This window comes from Apaloderma vittatum, unplaced genomic scaffold (assembly GCF_000703405.1).
Source record: "Apaloderma vittatum isolate BGI_N311 unplaced genomic scaffold, ASM70340v1 scaffold4711, whole genome shotgun sequence".
Taxonomy (NCBI): Eukaryota; Metazoa; Chordata; class Aves; order Trogoniformes; family Trogonidae; genus Apaloderma; species Apaloderma vittatum.
The window spans coordinates 68,346-89,027 of record NW_009699497.1 but is presented as its reverse complement, the minus strand read 5'-3'; the positions used below and the strand labels follow the sequence as shown (position 1 = coordinate 89,027).

Genomic DNA, 20,682 nt, shown 5'->3' with positions numbered 1-20,682 from the left:
TGTATAGGCCACGTCACTGTTTTTATTGTCTAGTCCAAATTAAGACGAGTCCAGGTGTTGTGAATAGAGGAGCTTGCTGCTGCAGTTGGCCAAGCTTCTTGATTACTTCCTCTTATTTTCACTTCCTAGAATCCCCTAGTCAAAAATATAAAAATACCTAAGAGACCTGGGGTTTTAAATGCTTTTGGAAATGCTAGCCGATATCTAGAAAACTGCCACCCCTTCACAAGAAGAAATTTATTATTCTGAACAAGTGTCTTCTCAAGACTTATTTGACATTTTGTACAATGCTAAGGTGGTAAAATTTGCGGCATGCTTTATTGAAGTGTGAATATTTTGTCTTGATTCAGTAATTTTTTTTATGACATCTTCTAATTTAAGAGTTCTGCTGAAATCACTTGGCTCCTCAAGTTCCTATTTAACTTTAATTCCTAATGAAGTTCCTTTCATGTGGGATATCCGGTTCTGTGTATCTTGGGTTTTTTTTGTGTATATATATTTTTATAGTACATTGCTGTACAGTTAAGGACCCAAACTTCCTTTTTTATTTGCTGGGAATACCCTATACAGAGCTACAGCAGCTGAGGTTAAATGTGTAAAACTGTCAAGTGCTGTATATGTGAACAGATCATGTTCTGAAGCATATGTCACAGATTATAATTTTGTTATATCCGTTAACCTTTTGCCCATCCTTACTTGCTGTTGAATGCTGTCATCACCCGAGATTATCTCTGCCTAAAAAAGCCCTCTTGCAATTCCCGTTCTGGGCTGCCCTGTGCATCACCTGGTGTGGAGTGTTGCATGTGTGAGCCGAATGGCCCCCTCGCCTCCAAATTCCTCCTCAGGTAAACATCCATCTTTCCATCCCAGCTGGGCAATGGGGGAGTCTCCCTTTGTCCCCTCTCCCTTCCCCCAGTCTGGTTAGGCTTTTAAACAGGATTATACTTGACCCTATATATTACCATAACATAACAGTTCCAAAAATTGTGAAATAATACAGGCATATATGTATATATTTATGTGTGTGTGTACTTATTTTGAGAAACAATCTTCTAATCCTTGTAATAAGTTGTTCTGAAAAGGAGCTGTATTTACAAGTTGGTAAATGGTCTTTCAAAGATTCCGTGGCACCACGTTGCTGTAGTTATCTGTTATTTTTTTTAAAAAAACTGAAGAAAACAGTTCATTTACAGTTACACACATTGCACACAACCTGATGTTCTGTGCAGTCTGTCGTGTCTTTTTCTGATGCTTATGAGACTAGTGGTGTTGAATATCCCAACTGACCAAACATAAACGTATTAAAATGTATAAAGAACGCTCCTGTGATAATATCGCTGCATAATTAGAATTCTTTGTGCCTTAGTACAGTGATTTAGCTCCAATAAAGACAGAAAGCCAGAGAGTTAGTATGTGAAGGTGCCTGAGTGTTGTATACCAGTGACCCAGCGAGCCGCACAGGAACAGGAACAGTAAATATGACTCCAAATTTACCAGAATGAAATGAAAGTAATGCCTGTATATGGTTTGAAATACCTCTGTGAGACTGCTTCCCGAACTGAAGCTGCATCCTTTAGCGTGCTGTTGACCATGTTCTCTGTTCCGCTTGTTTCTTTTTTGGTTGGTTCATCTCTTCAGACGCCTTTTCTTACTGTCTCTTCAGATTAGGACTATTTCTTTGTTGCATGTTTTGTTTGTCTCTTTTTATGAGAATGTATTTCTCACCTGTAAAGTACGTATTGGGCTGATCTTACTTGAGATGATTTTTTCCAAGTAATCGATCACCAGCAGTGGTGTAGATATCGGGTTTCCACCTGATTTTGTAATTCGCTTCTTTTTGTGGCTAAAGTGACTACAGGGAATGCAAAATACAGTGTGGAAACAGTGGCGCATACAGCTAAATTGAACTATTGTGTCTCAAAGTCTTTATTAAATGTCTAGCTGTAGCCACTGAAATCTTGAAGAATTAATGTGTGTTTGGTTTTCTTTCTTATTTGTTCTTCTCCCTGGGGTATCTGAGTTTGAGAAATCTGCATGCTAGGCTCACAGTAAATGCTGCCTTATAGCACCTTTGATTGCCAATGCCTCATAACTAACTGTCCACCCTGTGTTGATCTGCCATGGAAGAATCTGGCGTTTAACTTTTTATGCTACATCCAGGTCCAGTAGATATTGTGAGGGGGGGGGGAAAAAAGAAAGATATCAATTCTATCATGACATGTTTTCAGATCAAAATCCCATATGGTTTTCAATCATGGAATTGTTTTTTTGTAATCCTTGTATTAGGGTTAAGTTTATTTTTATTACGCTAAAAGCTTTGGGTTTTTATTCTACAAAATCTGGAAGTAGAACGTCTAGACTTTGTATTATATTAAATCCACTGCAATTTATCCAAGGATTATTTATTTGGGGTTGTTTGTACAGAAGTGCCATTAATGTGTTGAGCAGTTTGTTCTTGGACAGCAGGGATATGACAGTCAGCTGTAACTTGAGGGTAAACATAGGATTTATTACGTCTGACTTACTTGAATATTTTGCTATTTTAATGATAGCAATTGTTCTTAGTTGTGGTTGCATTCACAGCATTACTTCTGGGCGTGTTGAATGGACAAGCTGTCAAACAAAGATGTATTTAATATGCCTACGGCATTTTGGCATTGTACTAAAGTAGAGAGCCTGGAGAAATGTTTTGTGAAAAGTGCAAATCTTGATCTCAGTTGTGGTTTAATGACAGAGTTGCAAACGCTAAAATAGAAGGTCAGGCTGTTTTTCAGATGTCTTCTAAATGTAAAGTATTAGAATTAGGACTTGGGAGTTAAAATATTTCCCTTCTGTATTATCTGTATTTTTTCTATGAATCAAATTTAAAAAACTCAAATTAAAAAAACTGTGATGCACCATTAATTTGGTAAAATCCTAAAATTTTTTGAGCTAGAAAGTAAATTACACATTTAATAGATGCGCAAGCACAGGGGAAACAGTTCCTTATGTAAGCACAAGGGCACTTGTATGTATTTTAGGCACCCAGGCTACAAAGATTATGTCAAGGAAGATAATATAAAAAATAAACCCAAAAATATTATTGGGATCATCTTTTAAGTTGTTTTATTGACAACTATTAATGACAGAAGTACCTGAGAAGTTGTTGATATAATTTAGAGAAACAGGATGTCACCAAGCATCAGTGTCACGTCAGAGCTCGCAGTCTGTGCTACACAGTAAATTTGATTTCTGGAACGGTGGAGATTTTTGAAAATGTAGAGTTCATGAGAGCTGCTCAAAGCCAATTTTTTTCGGGTGTAACATATTGCCGTGAAGCCATACTGTTGCTCTTTACTGGCATCTGCTGGGAGCTCTTAAGGCCTCCCCCCTCAGGTACCTGGTCTCTATGGTTAGTTTCTTGAAGGACGCTGTTAATTTGTTTCAGATAAACTCAAACCCATCTTTTGAAAGCAGAAATCTTTCTCTTGAAATAAACTTGGGAATGGGAAGAGAGAGGAAGGAGGGGTACAGCTCCTACCTGTCAGCGCTCATCTGTGTGCAAACTGCTGAAAGCTTTAACTTCTACATTCAGAAGCCCTAAAACATAAAGATGTCGGCTGAGTTACTTAAATATATTTGAGTACTGACAACGGTTGGAATGTTTGAATTTTGGAGGCATGGACTAAAAACATCGAGGGTCATGAGAGGAGTATCGTATTTCAGACTGCTCACTGAAAACATGGCTATAACAAAGTGATTGTTGTCATCATTAAAAAGAAAAAAACAAATTCACACAATTGTGCTTTCTGAGAGATGGCAGAATACACAAGAGAAAAATATTTGTATTTCACAAATACTTTGCTATGCAGGTTCTTGCTGCTGCCGTTAACAGTTATCTAAACAGTAATACAGAACAGAAAGGAACAGAGTAGTCTATCTACTAAATAGTTTTTCTGGTTTTTTTTTATGTCCTTACTTAAATAATTACCTAATCTTAGCTGCCCTCAAATCTCTACGCAACCTGCGACTATATGATGTAGATTTTGTGTTCAGCAGTGACTGTCCATGGATCAGCTGTGCTGTGTTCACAGTCAGTCCTTCTGAAGAGCTCTTTCTGTCAACTGTCTCCGCTACATCCTTTTTGTGATTCCTTGATGTCTTGTTCCCAAGAAAGAAACCAGCCAGTATCTTCCCTCTGAGAGATCATGGAGTGCCTCGTGCAGAGAAAAGAGGAATGAGGCTTCCGTTCTCCAAGATGACTATCCCTGTTCTTAGGGACTGTGGAGTTTTAAATGTCTATTTATGTGTGTTACTCCCACTCTCTTGAACTTTGATCTTCGGTATATCAGTGAAACACATGGTTGGGGTTTTCTTTGTTCTTGTTTTTTGTAAAATGTAGTTAATCCTACCTTTTTTTCCAGAATTGAGTGTGATTGTTAGTAAGTGTTTGACGTTTGGACTATGTGTGTCTCTGTAAGTGCAGAGATTCTTTCATGAGCGGAAAGCTGTGCATTGACGTAGTGTTGGCTTGGCTTAATTTGTATTTTTGAATAAACCCTTGCTACAACTTTAGCATTAAGATTCTGGAGGAACAGTTCCATTTTGTTAATAGAAGAATACCTTTTGTATCTCAATGTGTTGAACTGTGATTTTGTACAGGAAACAACCTGATATTTGCTCTTCAAGTGTTGTGGTTGTGTACAGAAAGAGGAGACAATTGACTCAGATGCCAGTGCATTGCCTAAAGAGTTAAAAATTAAAATGCCCTGGGGGGATTAAAAAGCTTTATCACTTCTTCCAAATTATGGAGATGGCTTAGAAGCTCTTCACTCTTTGATTCTAAATAGTTCGGTATCTACATTACGCTAATGTGAGTCTGGGAAAATTGATGCTAGATGACACCAGTTTAATGGAGCATTAAACTAAAATACCTTTAAGATATGGGATGCTGCAAGGGAGATGCTAAGATACTTCTGCTTCCGTTACACACAAAAATTGCAGAAACTAGCCTCTAGCAGTGAGTTCAGATACAGCGTTAAAAAGATTTAAATTATAATTCCTTGGGATTCTGACACCCAGAGGGCTCTAAAAATGACCAGATGTGAAATAGAAGAAATATTAGGGAGCAATTAATGCTTAACCATAAAAGTGACTATGTGTTAGTCACTGTAGAATATTCCCCCCCCCCCAAGGTTCTCTGTGATATATTACTAGAACAAAACCAAACAGGAAAGAGTCATATTTTCATCTAACCCTGCACTCTGCTTAGGTGGGCCATTGTTTGTAATTTTCCTAATGCTCAAATCTCTTGTTGTTTTAACAGAATGGGAAGAAAAGGCCAAGAATAAGAAGTTCTTGTGTTTGAGCAATAACCATGCTGCAAGCCCTTCGTCTACTGAGGCCGCATTTATGGATTCTCATGCTTTTCTTGTTTTCAGGTGAGCGTCCTTACCAGTGTCCTTACTGTGACAAAGCTTTCAGCAAGAACGATGGTTTGAAGATGCACATTCGCACGCACACAAGGGTAAGTCCCACACCAGGGTAAGCGTAACGTGTGCCAGAAAGTAAATAATTACTGTTTGTGTAGAGATTAGGCTGTATCAACCGAGATATTTTATACTTACCAAAATAAGAGGCAAAGATCTAAGTCATTAACTGTTAAATTCTGACTTCCTTACTGACTTATTTTTTCTGTGGTTGATTTCTTATATGTTGAAATAATAGCAGTATTAACTTCTTCCTTTAACCAGTGAGGATTTGTAGATATTAATTAATGTGTGTGATTGTCTACTGAGTAAACAATTCTCTAAAGGCTTCGCTATACTGGCAACTTCCATATCCAAGGCTTTGAGTCTTACTGTCTCATGAAAATCCAGTCACTGTGCAAAATGACTTTATTTCACTTCTGTTTAACTGAAAGCAAAATAAAAGGCAAGCTGAAGATGTCCCCAAGATTATTTTTGAACCTTGAGTCTCAGTTAGCACAAAGGTTCCCTGTTTTAGGGAAAACTCCTGTGATATGTGTGTGTTTGCTAGAGGACAAAGGCAAGATGTTGGCCCTGGTCAGCCAGCGATGAGATGGAGAGCCTTGAAGCCAAACTGACTAAATTCTTTATTTCTTAGAAACTAGGGAGGGTGATTGTTAGATTAGTAGCCTCCATGTGCAAATGTGCCCTCAGAATAGCTTTCTAAATAAGGAAGGATAAGGTTAAAACTGTTTGTTTACATTTCTACCGTTCTACCTAGATCTTGAGAGTATTAACTGGAGCTCCTAGATAAAATTTTAGCTCCTCTCCCCCGAACTTAAGAAGTTATCAGTAGTTTGTGCAGTGCTTCTCAGTGATTCACTGGGAGCAGGCTGGTCCTGCTCCGTTGGTTGTTTTTCCTTTCCAATTGTTAAATCACTTGAAGTGCTATAAAATTCTTTCTGTTGTTACTGTCCCATATTACTGTTTTCGTACCAGGAGAGATTTTGTTACCATATATGTTCTGCATGGCTATGAGTGGGAGGAGTGGTAAACAAGACCAGCTCTAAAATAGTGCCAATTATAATTTTTTCCTGATTTGTCATTCAGTTTGAGTCAAAACAACAACCCCCCAGCCTCTCTAGATTAAAAAAAGAGGAAAAATAAGGGTAAGGAGGACTTTAGAGCCTGCAGTGATATATCTCTGTTGACTATAGTTATTTATGCCAAGTGATGATTTCTTCCAAAATATGTGCTAGTGAGTGAGAGAACCTTACAATTTGTCTTCATTGCTTAAAAGCTGTAAAATAACTGATAGTTATTTACGGCAGGATCGCATATACTACAGTCTAGACAATGCAGTACTTCAGTGAAAGAATCCTGTGCATTTTTTCTTGATTGTTGTATATTGCAATTGCATGCAAAGTAATTATTCAAAGAATAAATAATAAGGTGTATAAATCCAGAAGATATTTTTTTATCAGCTAAGCTCTGCTATGTGGAAATAAACATCATCATAATACCCTTCCTCAAGGGCTGTTCTTGTAAGTATCTTGAAAAAAAGAGCTTGAGCTTTTGGCCAGAAAAATTGTCAAGTAGCTTAAAAGTACTAATTCGAAATCCAACAAGGAAAATGTCATTGTAGAGATTAAATCTAGATGTATTTTACCGGTGGGATTAAATGCCAAACCTGGTCCTGTGGATCAGGGAAAGCTGCTGGAAAAATCATTGTAGAAAGTTGATTAGGGTCTGGCAGCTGCTAAAGTGAGTGCAAGCTGGGTGGCCACAGGTGTCAACTCAAACTCTGGAGTAAACAGAGAAGGTGAAACAAAACCCCTCCTGACAGTGGAAGGAGAAGAAAATGGTAGCCACCTAATATTAAAAAAATCACCTGTTGGGGATTTATTTATATGAAAGTAGATGTGTTTGTTTATGGCTTGTTTTTTCTTTTTGTTTTTTCTTTTCTTAAGAAAATCTAACAGCCTAAGAAAAAATTGACCGTAAAGATGTAGAGAAATTATTGTATGATACTGCAATATAATTGTTAATATTGGGAAATAGGATCATTGGTGGGTGCCTAGAGTTATTGTCATGTCAAAACTGATGCTTTCATCACTTCTGAAAATGGTAGTTTTATTTGGTTTTTTTTCCATGAAGTGCGTGGCAGCGATGTTATGCAGGAAGAGTAGAAGCCGTTCGCAAATGGTTTTTCATCACTTAGTTTGAACATGGCATATTTCTTCTTTGAAGGTATAAAAGATAATTTTATAGCTTGTTTAAAAATATGATTCCAGCTGGTTAGAAGGCTGTTGACTGTAATGATCGAATTCTCCATTTCTGAGGTAATAGTTACAAAATAGAGAAATTACAGTGTATTGGTATGTACATTTCTTTTGTTTCATGCGTAAGTGCCTACTGTTTAAAAATGCCTTAATCTTTAAGTGGGCTTAAAAAAACCACACCTAATACTCAGATTATACTGTAAGAAATCGAGCAACTTGTAATCTTTGTTAGTGGTGGCTTTTATCAATGTGTCTGCACAGAACTGCAGTCACATAAGTAACTTAGGTGTAGATACCATTAGAAGCTAATGACTCAAGGCCTGAGACACTACGTGCGAGTGTTACTCAACCTTGAGTTACTTTCGAGTTTTATTTATGAGTTTGATGGAAGTAGGTATAAGCTATGTTGAGGTTTTCTCTTCAGGTCAGTTTTTCTGCTTCCTGCTGGGAGAGCACAAGGAGAAAACTGTCCTCCTCGAGGTCCTAAGTTAAACAGTCTTTCCAAGGCACTCATCTTAAACTTCACGCAAACTGCTGTATTATTTTTTTAAGCTAGAACAGTATTAAAATAACTTAAAAAAACAATGCAAAAACAATACTGACAATTCTGACATAATTTCACTTGTTAGGTATTTCTCAGGAAATATTTGGGCTTTAAGTTTTTTTAAAAGTCACGTGTTCTACCAAGAATACCAAACGATTGACACACACAAAAAATTAAATATACATTGAGTATTAACTTTAGTCTTCTATGCACATGACTGTGTAGTGAAATAATATGAGGTGTTGATTGAATTTTGAATTTTTTTCAATATTAGATTTTCTGTATATTTCCCTATTGGTGAGACATGAGCGAGTTCCCAAACATCTGTCTGAGGATGATGACTTTGCCAGTGCTGTGGTTTCATTGCCTGTGGAATCTGTGTTTGTATACAGAATATAGAAGGTTTGAATCCCTCTGCACCTATATTTTTCACACTTTTTTTATGTTATGTTGGCTGATCATTGTCCTTTGCTCGTTAAGTGAAAATGTTGGAATTTTATATTGATAACTGTTCTTTTTCCAAGAGCAGGTCTACATCTATTGAATTTCCATCATGGCCAATTAAATAAATACTCACTCCTTCACTATAGTCATAGGGTCAGAAATTACATCAGCAGTGTGAAAAAATAAATGAAGAAACAAAAACTTTACAGGCTCTAGATAGCAAATAGGCAGAACTACTATGGAAAATGGGAAATCAATGGTATAGTGAAGTCCAACTAATTGCATGTACTAGGGCTTTTAAAGAAATACACCTTTTTTGTCTCCTGGCAGGCATTTAAGTGAAGATGGATATTTTAATTACAAATTGCAAGAATTTGAGGGGTTTTTTTCTTTTAAAAAAACACCTCCAAAACTGAATTGAGAACGTCTCTAACAAAATCATCAGTCACTTCTAATAAAAGTTTCACCAAAAAAATTTTCACAATTGTTTCAATAGGGAAGTTTCTGTGCCTGCTGTAGTTATTGAAAATATTTTTTTGAAAGGATGTTACTTCTCAATGGGGGAAATGTGTACTTGTGAAGTGAGTGTTTGTTTAGTTTTGGTCATTGTAAGATTCAAATCCCTACTACTTCTGTGGAGCTGTAAATTCTCATCAGCCTTGTCAACATTACTTTAGTATAATTTAATGCAAGTCTGATAGTTTAAGTGAGCTTCTGTCTGTGGGTCAGCCACTTGCTGTAACTTCCCAAAACTTCCTAGTTACTAAGAGAGCATCGCTGCACATTTTTCACACTTCAGTGTAAAACTGGACTCCATTAACTCACACCATCTGTGATCTTAAGTGACTTAGCCTCTCTTCTCCACGGGGGATGTGTTGCTAGTGGTGATGACCTAGCACAAAGTATCACTGATGTTTGTTTCCTGACATTAATCAGCTTAGTCTATTTTTTTAGGGCCGAAATGTAACTAAACATTAGCTACATAAGCCGCCCTTGTTTCAGTAGGCACTTCACTGTCTTTCTTGCCGCACTCTGCCGCAATTCCCAGCCCTTCGATTGAGATGAAAGCTGGCCTTTTAAAAAGAGTTGAGCAATACGCTGCTTGTCACCACTTCCTTGATAGCGAAACTACCCATCGCTCTTCTTAAATGTAGAAAAAACCTGTGCCTCGATGCAGGAATTTACTGGGGCTCAAAGGTCTGTTGCCACAGCTGCCGTCTAACAGGTTTTCTTTAAAGAACGACTTGCTTGGCCTGGCCTGCAGCGTGTTTTGGCACTAACTGTGGGGAGTTTCTAGACCAAGCACTGAGAGATGTCTCTGATTCTCTAGGACTTCTGTTACTTGTTCATCGCAGTTCTGCTCAACTTTTAGTAGCAGTTTGCTGTTAGTGAGGCTGCAAGGTACGTTGGGGGTTCCTTATGGGTTTGCATCATGAACACTTCGTTAGGCTGCCTCTTGTTGGGCTTTTCCAGGTCCCCTCAGACTGAGGTTTTCAGGCTGTCGTAGCCCTGAACCTTGAATTTGCATTCGGGTGGGGTTTTGACAGGGTGATACCTGTTCTAGGCTTTGCGTGAAATATGCAGGATTCTTAAACTTCACTTCATTCCCTCAGTGCCTAAAGTACCCTGTAGATAATGCTTCCTGAAGTCTGTGTTTGTCACTAACCTTCAGTTCTGTAATCAGCAAACATCTCTGGCTTTTCTGCATTTTCATGCTGACAAAGCTGTAGTTTTTCCAGGATTCTGTCTGAGAGGTCAGCTCGTGGTAGCTGCAAGCCTGACTATCGACACTTTAACATTGTCTAGCTGGTCGTGTTTGTTTGTTCTCGGCCACATTTTTCCACTCTTGCTGATTTTTTTCCAAACAATTTTTTGACTAGCCCTGTGTTCAAGTGATAATGGAAACGAAATTTATGAAGAGTAATACAAATATTTTCAAATTCTTCACATAAAGTTTGAAAGCAAATAGTGTTATTGTTTCATTTGTAGGCATTATAAGACATTCTCTTTGGGAGCAAAGGAAAGCTCTTTGTTTTAGAAGAATGGAAACAATTAAATACAAGAAAAAAATCTTATGTGAGATAAAGGATGATCTACGTATTTTAAAATACTTTGCTATAGAAAATGCAAGATGATATTTTTCTTTAGCTCTGTGAGAATAAATTACAGCCAAAAAAGGTTCCATACCCACTGTTTCCTAAGGAGTATAGGTTGAGACCTTTACAGGCTTATTCAGGTTTTACCAAGAATTTTCATGTATGTACTGGGCCTTACTGTTCATTTTCCAGAAATATATCATATTTATCTGTCCTACAGATGTCAATTTTGTATGCCTCCAGAGAAGAAATAAGGTTTGGATTTTTTTTGCTCTTGTACCATCACCTTGAATACTGCTGAATTCAGTAGGATATTAAAAAAAGAAAAAAAAATTGTGAAATTAGATCCTAGATAGCTTTAGGACTTTAAGTATACCCTGTATGCCAATTAAAACCTTAAAAAGGATTATTGAGAAATGTTTCTGTAGTCAACAAGTTCACATTCTGAGCAGTATAAATCTACAATTGCTGTAGTAAAATAATTTAAGAAAAAAAGTCAAGAATGAGATCTCCTGAGTGTGGTTTCGGCCCAGTTTTAACTTGTTCCTGCTACAATGGAAGTAGTTTCTAGAACTGGTCTTGAATCTTATTTATTTGAAAATAGAGCTATTATTTATTTGGATACAGTATTGTCTAAATTAAGGCTTTCTTGCTGTTGGTCTCATATAGTAGTTCTAAATTCAGATTAAAATAGTTATTTGGAGATACTTCTTCCAAAGTCATTCCTATTTTATTCATGTAGTCGATTTTACCAGATTTACAGAAACAACAACATGCGGTAGTGCTGAGTTAATATACGTGATGTCTTCATATTTCTTAAGGGAGATACAGTCAACTACAGCAGCGGATAGCACTTGAAATATTCTGCGTTTAACTATTTCCATCTGCCGTGGTTGCAGGTCACTCTGTACACATGTTCTATCCGTCTGTTAAAGGTGGCATCAAATGGCCTTGAGAATTTGTCAGGTTCTGATGCTCTTCTAATGCAAAGCACAATTTGCATAGAATCCAAGGTAGTTGTTTATGATTCAGGTACCACAGATGGATAAAGTGTGTATTGCAGGCACTGTTTTATTTGTCATGGTTGATAAAATGGTAAATTCCTCTCAGTTTTAATGTAGTGAAGTGAAAATCATCAGGAACAGGAGCTTCTAAGTTAGCGTACTTGTCTTAGAGCAAGGCACCTTCCAGAATACCAAGTCCCATTTGGGCTCTCCGTGGCCTTTTTTTGTTTAGAGACAGGAAGGTTATAAATCCTGATCTGCGTATTTCTGGTTATACCTGGCATACTCAAAAATGTAATATTAAATCACTTCAGTATCGACCTCATCCTGTCTCTCTCGCTCTCCCTGCTCCTTTCCTCATTTGTATCATCAATAAAAGAAAACACATGTAATCCTTTGGCTTTGCTGCTACCATAGTCATGGCCTGGCAGATGCTTTTTGAACAGAGGGTAGATTTATAGTACTGGCAGTTGCTAACTCCTCTGAAGTCAGGCTTCTATGATCTTCCCAATGACCTCCTGTTTTGTTGACATTTAGCAGGTTTTTCACTTTGCTTGATGTTTTAAGTTTGTCCAACTTTCGTCTAATCTCAGCATTGGTCCTGATTGTCCGTTTGTGGTGGCATTAATTTCTCTTTCAGACTTGCTGCTTTGTTATCTATTTTCTTTCTGTACAGGTTTAGAGCAGTGGTAGTTGTGCCAAGATACATCATCTTTTCCGTGTTACAAACCTTGCTTTCTCCAAGTATTGTGCAGTGGAAATTTGATATGAGGGGAAGAAGAGGGAGAGAGAAGAGGAAAAGCACAGAATGTTTTGTTTTGAAGAAATTAGTCTCCGAGAATTATGTCATGTTCAAAACTGATAAAAAAACGCCTTCTCCTCTGGAGAAAAACTTGGGACCAAGTTTTGCTCTGGACTGCACTACTGATTTCACCGAGATGTGCCCAGATGTGAATGAAAGGCAGCTTAGCTTGGGGGAGAGAGGGCCGATGGGAACTGGAATTGTATTTGCTGAAGTCACTGGAAGATAACACATGTAAAGAATCTAAAATTAGATCAAAGACGGCTTTGGATGTGTTCCATGTCCTACATGTGGGTTTGAATACAAATGGCCAAGGGGATGGCTAGATATACCTTTTTTTTTTGCCATAGAGAATAATACAGATACCAAACGTCACCTTGGGGAAGATAGTCCAGCCTAGCTTTGTGATTTAGCTTCCCAGAGTTGATAACAGTTTTCTTCAGAATTGAATCCTGAAGTCTGTTTAACTCTGAAATTAATGAGATATCTGAAGAAAAAGATGATAAAAAGGACCAAGCACACCTGGTACAGTTTGCAATAATGAGTGTTTTCATAGGTGTTTAAGATGTACACATCATAGACTTGACTTTGTACTTTCTGTGGAACAGCCTGCACAGAGAAAGGCTGTTTTCAGAGAACTCACAGAAAACGTGGTTTATGTTAAGCACAATGCAAAACCAATTAACGGGATGTTGCAGAAACTTGTGTTTCATGTGGCTTATTCCTACATTTCCTTGAAAATTGCAGACCTGCTCTATGAAGTCTTTAGTCGGTCTAGCAAAATTGCCCAATGTGAAGTTTTTGGTCTAGATGATGCTTCTTTTAAGATCAGCTCAGATCTTTTTTATTATAGGTAATTTGGTATGTTTTGTACTATCCTGAAGAATTATATGAAGCCGGGCACTGTGTACTCAGACTGTGTCAGTAGCAAGACTTGTCTTGCATCATACTGACATGCACTGAATTTTGTCTCATGATTTATTCATGTCTGAAACTGAAATTGCTGGATAAATGATTTTCCCTCTGTACACAGCTTTTGACTCCTAGAGGAGTCTCTCCACTATAAGTTGAGATATTTCTGTCAATGACACTGCCTTTTCTAGGAGAGCTCATGGGAGGGTACTCCAAAATGAAGACCCCACTCTTCACCCCCACTGAGACCTCTAGACCTGCCAAGAGCAACCTTGAAGAGAGAGCTTGGGACAGAACAGGCCTGATTTATAGTCTGTTGTATTAAAAGTCTGTTGTATTAAACATATGGTTTATGGCGAGTACCTGTCAGGATTGTCCTCTGTGTACTGAGAACAGGAATTCAATAGCAGGAGAATTTCTTCACTTTGGAACATCAACACCTAAGCTGAGTTGCTCCTTCTCACTTATCCCACATTATCTCTCAAAAGACCATTCAGATTACTGCCTATTGTTCGTTAATTCTTCAACTTAGCATTTTTATTGCCTATTGATTTTCAGTCTTTGTTTTCAATTTGATTTAGTAAAAAATGTTTACTTTGTTGCCTAGAATAGTCAACTTTAGAACTCAAGTAATACAGAATTAAGGACCACAGACAAAAGTAGAATGAGAGTGAAAGTAGTATAGTTCTTTGATTCAAAACAAAGATGCCTCTAAAGCATCAAAATTTTAGCAAGTATTATGACACTGCACGTTACCTAACTTTTACATTTAATTGATTTATTTACATGTTGTTTTCCATAAAGTTCTAGTGGAATAAAGGAGGAATCACATCTTATATAAGTTTCTATGTTAGGCAAGAGCTTCAGAGAAGAAAATCTTTACATAAATGGTTTTCCATATGTATTTCCCAATATTTATTTGAGGTCAGTGAGCTTGCAATTTTCATAGCATCATGTGTTACAGTAGCTGCTAACCAATAGTTCTGATAAAAATACATGTGACTTGATTGCTATCTGCACTTCTTTTGAGATTTTGGAATGAATATGTGATTAACCCTCTGTCACCACTTTTCAAAATAATTTTCCTTGTTACCCCCTCTTCCTCTCTTCAGCTCTTCTGCTTGGAAACCTGCTAACAAAAGTGAGGTTTTTATAGACATCTTCCTTGTCTTTGTGCTTTAAGCTTGCGTGGAGGATAAAGTCAAGTATGTTGGAATTTTATGTTTCTGTACCTTTCACATTATGAAAAACAGACTCCCAAAATGACTGGGTTTGAAAGGCTGAAACAGGTAATTAATTCCTAAGTGGGTGTTGAAGTGGAAACTGTCAGGCCACAGCTTTCCCAGCTTTCACTTAATCATTTGAAAGTCGTTTTGTGTTGTTTTCACTGACTGTAATCCCTTAGAGAGAATATAAAACTTGCACCATCCAGCATGGAATTCCACTCCTTTAATGACTCAGGCTCTGCACTGCCTCACTTTCACTCACTTTCGCTCACTGTTGTCATTTCACGTAGGAAAAGCCGTACCAGTGTTCCGAGTGTAACAAGGCTTTCAGTCAGAAGCGAGGCCTGGATGAGCACATGAGGACCCACACCGGAGAGAAGCCGTTTCAGTGCGATGTGAGTTGATCTATCCCTTTGCCTCCTTGACTTCAGCGCAGCAGCAGGACTTGATTGTGCTGAGACTTTGGCCTTCCACCTCTTGGCTGTGATGTCAAGTTGCACATCATATGGTCTTTGGTTGCCTGACTAATGAAAGACCATTCGGGGCATTTTATACACCCTCTTCAGTTGCCAAGAGCATCGCACGTCCTTTTATTTTATGGTTTTGGATCCCTTAAGAGCTGTTTTTACCATTATTCATGCAGTTTGGATGTTGGAAGTTACAAATTCATGCTGGTTGGGTTCTTGTGTAAATTGTGTGACAGGTTAGTAGTTAGAGATTAGGAATTATATAGGTAAAGGTATTTAATTCATTACATAGAATCTGAACACCTCTGCTGTTGTTGAGGGTGTGAATTCAGAATTTCCAGTTTCTGGTCAGTGAAATCTGGTCTGGTGTTTTCAACATCTGCTCGTAGTTGTTTTTTTATTGTTCAGTGAAGAAATGGCAGATGCTGTGTACGCTTACAGCGCTGAAATGCAACGTATCGCGTTCCAGTTCATAGATCACTGTCAAGTACCTTTCATTCAGCAGACTCCGTCCTGTATGCAACCTATTTCACAGCTTTCGGGAACGTAGATGAGGAAGCTGAAAGTGCAGAAACTGATGGAAAATTGTGTCCTTCAGAATTATCAAATGCCAGAATTCATGTTGCTGCTTAAGGATTTAGACAAGGGCATCAGAACAGGGTATAGAAGAAGTATACGTGGTTTTTGTGATACAAGCTCTTAATGAACTGGTCACAAGGGTCCCGCCAGCTTTCAGCTGTATGCTAGCTGGCTCTGTCTGAAGAGTTGTGAATTTGTCTGCAGATTTCTAAAATTAGATGCAAAATTAGAATAACCACTTGGCAAGAAAGTTGCAAGGGTCTGTTAATTGATCTGGCTTGTAATAAATAATCCGTGACACTTCATTGGGAATGAAATGCATTAATGTGATGAAAAACTTTAGGCTACGATATGTTGGTGATGTCTACAAGTTAGGAGACTTGCTGTATTCTTTTGAGATAATCTCAGCCTGGCTCTCGATAGTACCTTGACGGTTTCTTTCATTCCAAATCAGTATCAATAACTTTTTCAGCTTTGATTTTTATCAGCTGTTGGCTGATGTATGAAAACATTTTGCTGCTTCAACTATTCCTTCATTTTTCTTTATTACTTAGAACCTATTTTTCCAAATAAATTTTTCTAGGAAGAGTTGTAACGTATGTCCAGTCCTCTCAGAATTTTTATGTACCTTCATTTACTGGAGGGGTTTTTTTATACTTTAAATTTATGCCATGTTTCACCAAAATTATTCTTCAACACTAGTCTTTTGGCAGCTGCGCATTGCAAAGATTGCTGCCTTCTCAGGGTTTGGACATGAACAACAGTTGCCACTACTATTCATTCATACAGTCTTTGGCTGCCCAGGTGCCTGCCATAGTCTACTGCTTAATGCACACTTAGAGAGTGTTCAAAGTTTTGCATTCAATAGTTAACTCTTTATTTCATCCGGACTCCACTTCTGCAGGTGCTGGAGACTTGTCACTCGGAGCAGACCGTTCCTCCAGAGCAGTCTCAGGCATTGCGTGTTACCGGCAGAAGTTGCAGGAAACCTGGTAGTGGACAGTTACAAAAAAATATACCTATGGGAGATATTTATTGTTGGCTCCCGAGTACTACAGGTGGCTTTTTACACTCAAATATTCTCACCTACAGTTTTTTATCTTGATAAAGATACCTATAGATGTCCTCATGATTTTCGGATAATGAATTAATTTATGGTGACCACTTCCACAAATTCTTAGCTGTGGAAAGAGATTTTGGGGAGGAGAGAGTGTGTCAGGTTACTGCAATGGAATTTCAATAACTGTTTATTAGTTCTTTAATTAACAGAAAGAGTTATAATAGCTAGGCCATTCATTGCTTTCTGCACTTGTGCCACATTCCTCCTTAGTCACCCTAACTCTGAAGTTATGTCATCGTACATAAAGCTACGCTGAAAGGAAGTTGTAAGAGAATTGAGAGGTTTGGTCTTGTTTCCTACCTGGCATTAGAAGCAGTCATAGAAACTATTCAGCTCTTTCTTATAAGTAACATGGTAACATTTGCTCTCAGAATTTTCTTTGTTTCTTAGCGCTATTAGCAATTACAAACAGGTATTTACTTCAGTGCCAAAGAATTGAAGAAATAAAACTTGTGGCTATTCGAAAAAAATGTTTATTTTTTCAATGTAGGCTACCCTTGACAATGCACCTCTCCCCACTCAAGATAAACTATTACATGTCAGGTTTTTTTGACTGCGTTTTTTTGCTTTACATAGGATTTCCTTCAAGAATTAGACATAAGACCAGCCTTTTTTTTTAATGAAAGGCCGATTGAGCTTTAGTTGCCTCAGAGCCAACAGATTATTCTTTGGGGGCAGAAAGGTCAGGTACTGCCTGTCCTGGTTTCTTTCCTGCACAGTATTTCCCTCGGCTCTGCCTTTAGTTGACCCTGCACTTAGTTTCAAATGTCAGTCTTTTCCATCCTCCCTACTCGATCAAAACTTTGATCATTTTGAAGAGATTGATGGCAGTTCAAGCGCACGTTAGCAGACATGGTTGTGAATCTATAAAATGTCAGCCTTGCTCATGGAATTGAAATACGCAGCAAACCTTTAGAACAAGACACCCAGATTTGTATGCGTGAGCACAGCACGAGGTGTCTCGTATCTTCACTGATCCTGTTTGAGGAAGTTAGAACATATGAGAGCCTTGAAAGAACAGCAGGACACAGCATACTTGTTGCATGAACATTATAAAGTAAAACCTGTACTTGAAGACTGTGTTTTAAACTGTTTACTCTGAAAAAGAAGAGATGTGTCTAACAGACACAGAACACGTCCGTGTCTCTTAAGACTTACAAGACAGATGTGTTTACAAGTATCTGATACTTTTAATGTGTTGGGACTTGTAAGCAAGTGTGATGGTTACGATTAGATAAATGTTATGAGTCCGTTGTGTCTGTTCTGTGGAAGAGGAACAGAAAATGGAATTTTGCAAAAGGAAAGGGGACCAGGGGACGCTGTAAGTGACGTTCACTGTCGCGTGACAAAAGGGTGACTGTTGCTTGGGTCTGAAAGAGGCAATTGTACATTGAGGGGAAAAAAGTTGGAGAGTTAGAGTTGCTGTGTAAAAGTCCTTGATATTACATCATGTCATAAATTCAAAAATGTTCCATTACAACAGCACATACAGTGTTCCTGTCTGGCAAAAAAATACTTTGGGTACTAAACTTGCCTCTGGCAATTGCCCTTTTTATGGTCGTTGTACAGTTTTGCCTTAATTGGCGTAGAATACATGCACAGCAGGTCGAGATTGTCTACTTGTGTAGTCAGCTCTGTTTGGCTGTCCTGGTTTCAGAAGGAATCAGTAGTCATTCAGCTTTCTATTTATTAGTTTGATATCGATGTGAATTTAAAACCTGAATTTCTTGAATAGGGATTGTGCTGAGTTCCCTGAGTTTCCTCTGCATAGAAGAAATTTTTGTGTGCAATGCACCTGGAATGCTAGGATTGCAAGCCTATGGCTGTTCATTCTTTTTTAATTATAAGACTTGCCTATTTCGTTTGTCAAATCAGGGACATGCTTTCTAATTTATTTTTTTTTCCTGGGAAATCCACACGTACAATATGTACCTGGACAGAAGGTGAATGTCACAATATAACTGGACAATTTCAATTGACTTGATGTCTCACCTACAGATTTTTAACTTGTCACTCTAACTTCTCTTGCCTGAACTTGTTCTTAATCTTTCATTTTGACTTTGGTACAGGACTTTTTCTAAGAAGTAATGGTTTTAACGTGGCAAAGCCCCTCATCCCTCTATCGATTTATTCAAATGGCAGAATTAACTGGACTGCTTCACATCAGCGACTGCACACCAGATAATAATATAGCAGAGAAATTGCACCTTCATTTGCAGGATGTCTTCTGTTTTCTTGGCCAGGCAGAGGACGAGTGGAACAATGAGGTTTCCTCTATAAAAATTATTAACCTTTCTTATAGTCTCCAGTGCCTCTTTTTTCTCCTCCGTCCTTGTAACTGAGCATTTTGAACTTGTTTTTTAGGAACCCGTAGATGTCAAGTCATTTTGGAGGTCAGGAAGGAAATACTTCATCTGAGGTGAAATCAGTAGAGGCTTGTGAGGTTTCGCCATAAGTTTTGTTCCATCCCAGATAGAATAGTAGGTTTAAAAAAAAAAACCTGCCCAGTGTAACTGTGACACCTCAACGTGCTGGTATTTTGAAGATTGGGTCTTCCCCTCCTCCACCTGCTCTTTTTTTTTCCCCTCTCTTTTTTCCCCCTTGTACCTGTTTTGTGTATGTTAATCTATTAATGTACAACATGGAAAGATACCAGACAGAATAATAATCTGTAAGGTGCTCTCTGAAGGAGTTATTCTTAAGAAGACCAGCTAATTTATTAAGTACTGCAGGTGTATGTGGCTCTGGCCTCAGTGATGTAACATGCCTGAAGTTTTAAGACTTCTTTTGTCTTTCTCCTGTCTTCACTGCCTTAGGTTTGTGATCTGTCCTTCAGCCTGAAGAAAATGCTGATCCGACACAAGCTGACTCACAACCCTAATCGACCGATGGCAGAATGCCAGCTTTGCCACAAGAAGTTTACAAGAAATGACTACCTCAAAGTGCACATGGAAAACGTCCACGGAGAAACGGACAGCTAATTGCAGCGTGTGTGAGAAGAACGGCTCTCACCTTCCCCAGTGCTCCAGTTGCACGTGTACAAACTGCAGGCTTCTCACCTAACGAGTAAGGCGTAGTCAGGGGAAACAACTGTAATGTGTTCAGGTGTTGTCTTCCCTACTTTTAAAAAAAGATACTAGTAGGATAAAAAACCAAAGAAAGACATTCACTTCAAGTCAAACATAGCTTTAAAATAAAAAGTTGAAGATAACGGAACTTTGGGAAAATTTTATCCTCATTTAAACAAAAAGACAAGTAGAAAAGCAAACAAAAAAGCTTTAAGCAATCTTAACTTTCTTGGTTACAGCCTTAGACACTTAGATATGATTTTTGGTGTTACCTGGATATCCTGGACATATGGAACTGTACCTTTGGCTATCGGCAACTCTTATTTCTGTATGTAAGCTTTAAGACTCCATTAAAATTCTCTAACTCCAACCCACACAGCTTTTGTCATTCTGATTGACTGCTGATTGTATCCAGGCATGTTTTATTGAGATACTGTATTGTGATTTTTCATCTCATTTTATTTACAGCTTTCTCATTACTAGATGAAACTCATTTACCTGAATTGCTTCTTGAGATGCCAAAATGTACAGGTACATGGAAATCTGTCATGTTAAGTGTTTCTGTATGAGCACTGAGGAGGATGTATTTCTTCCAGTTACATTAAAGACCGAAGTGAAAACTTCGAGCCATTTATTTTAAGTTCTGTATTCATACTCATCATTGTGACCGGCAAGGCAAGTGGAAAGACAC

At 38.0% G+C, this 20,682-nt stretch overlaps 1 protein-coding gene across 1 annotated transcript in view; it reads left to right on the top strand.

Annotated features, from left to right (window-relative positions):
- Window positions 1–20,129, top strand: part of LOC104280657 (PR domain zinc finger protein 5-like) — a gene marked incomplete at its 5' end in the record, with an annotated part of 33,554 nt that extends 13,425 nt beyond the window's left edge. The window contains 3 exons of the mRNA XM_009878380.1: window positions 5,421–5,506; window positions 15,048–15,152; window positions 19,740–20,129. Coding sequence (XP_009876682.1) covers window positions 5,421–5,506; window positions 15,048–15,152; window positions 19,740–19,904 — 356 coding nt within the window. The remainder of the gene's footprint in view (window positions 1–5,420; window positions 5,507–15,047; window positions 15,153–19,739) is intronic.
- Window positions 20,130–20,682: the final 553 nt, after the last annotated feature.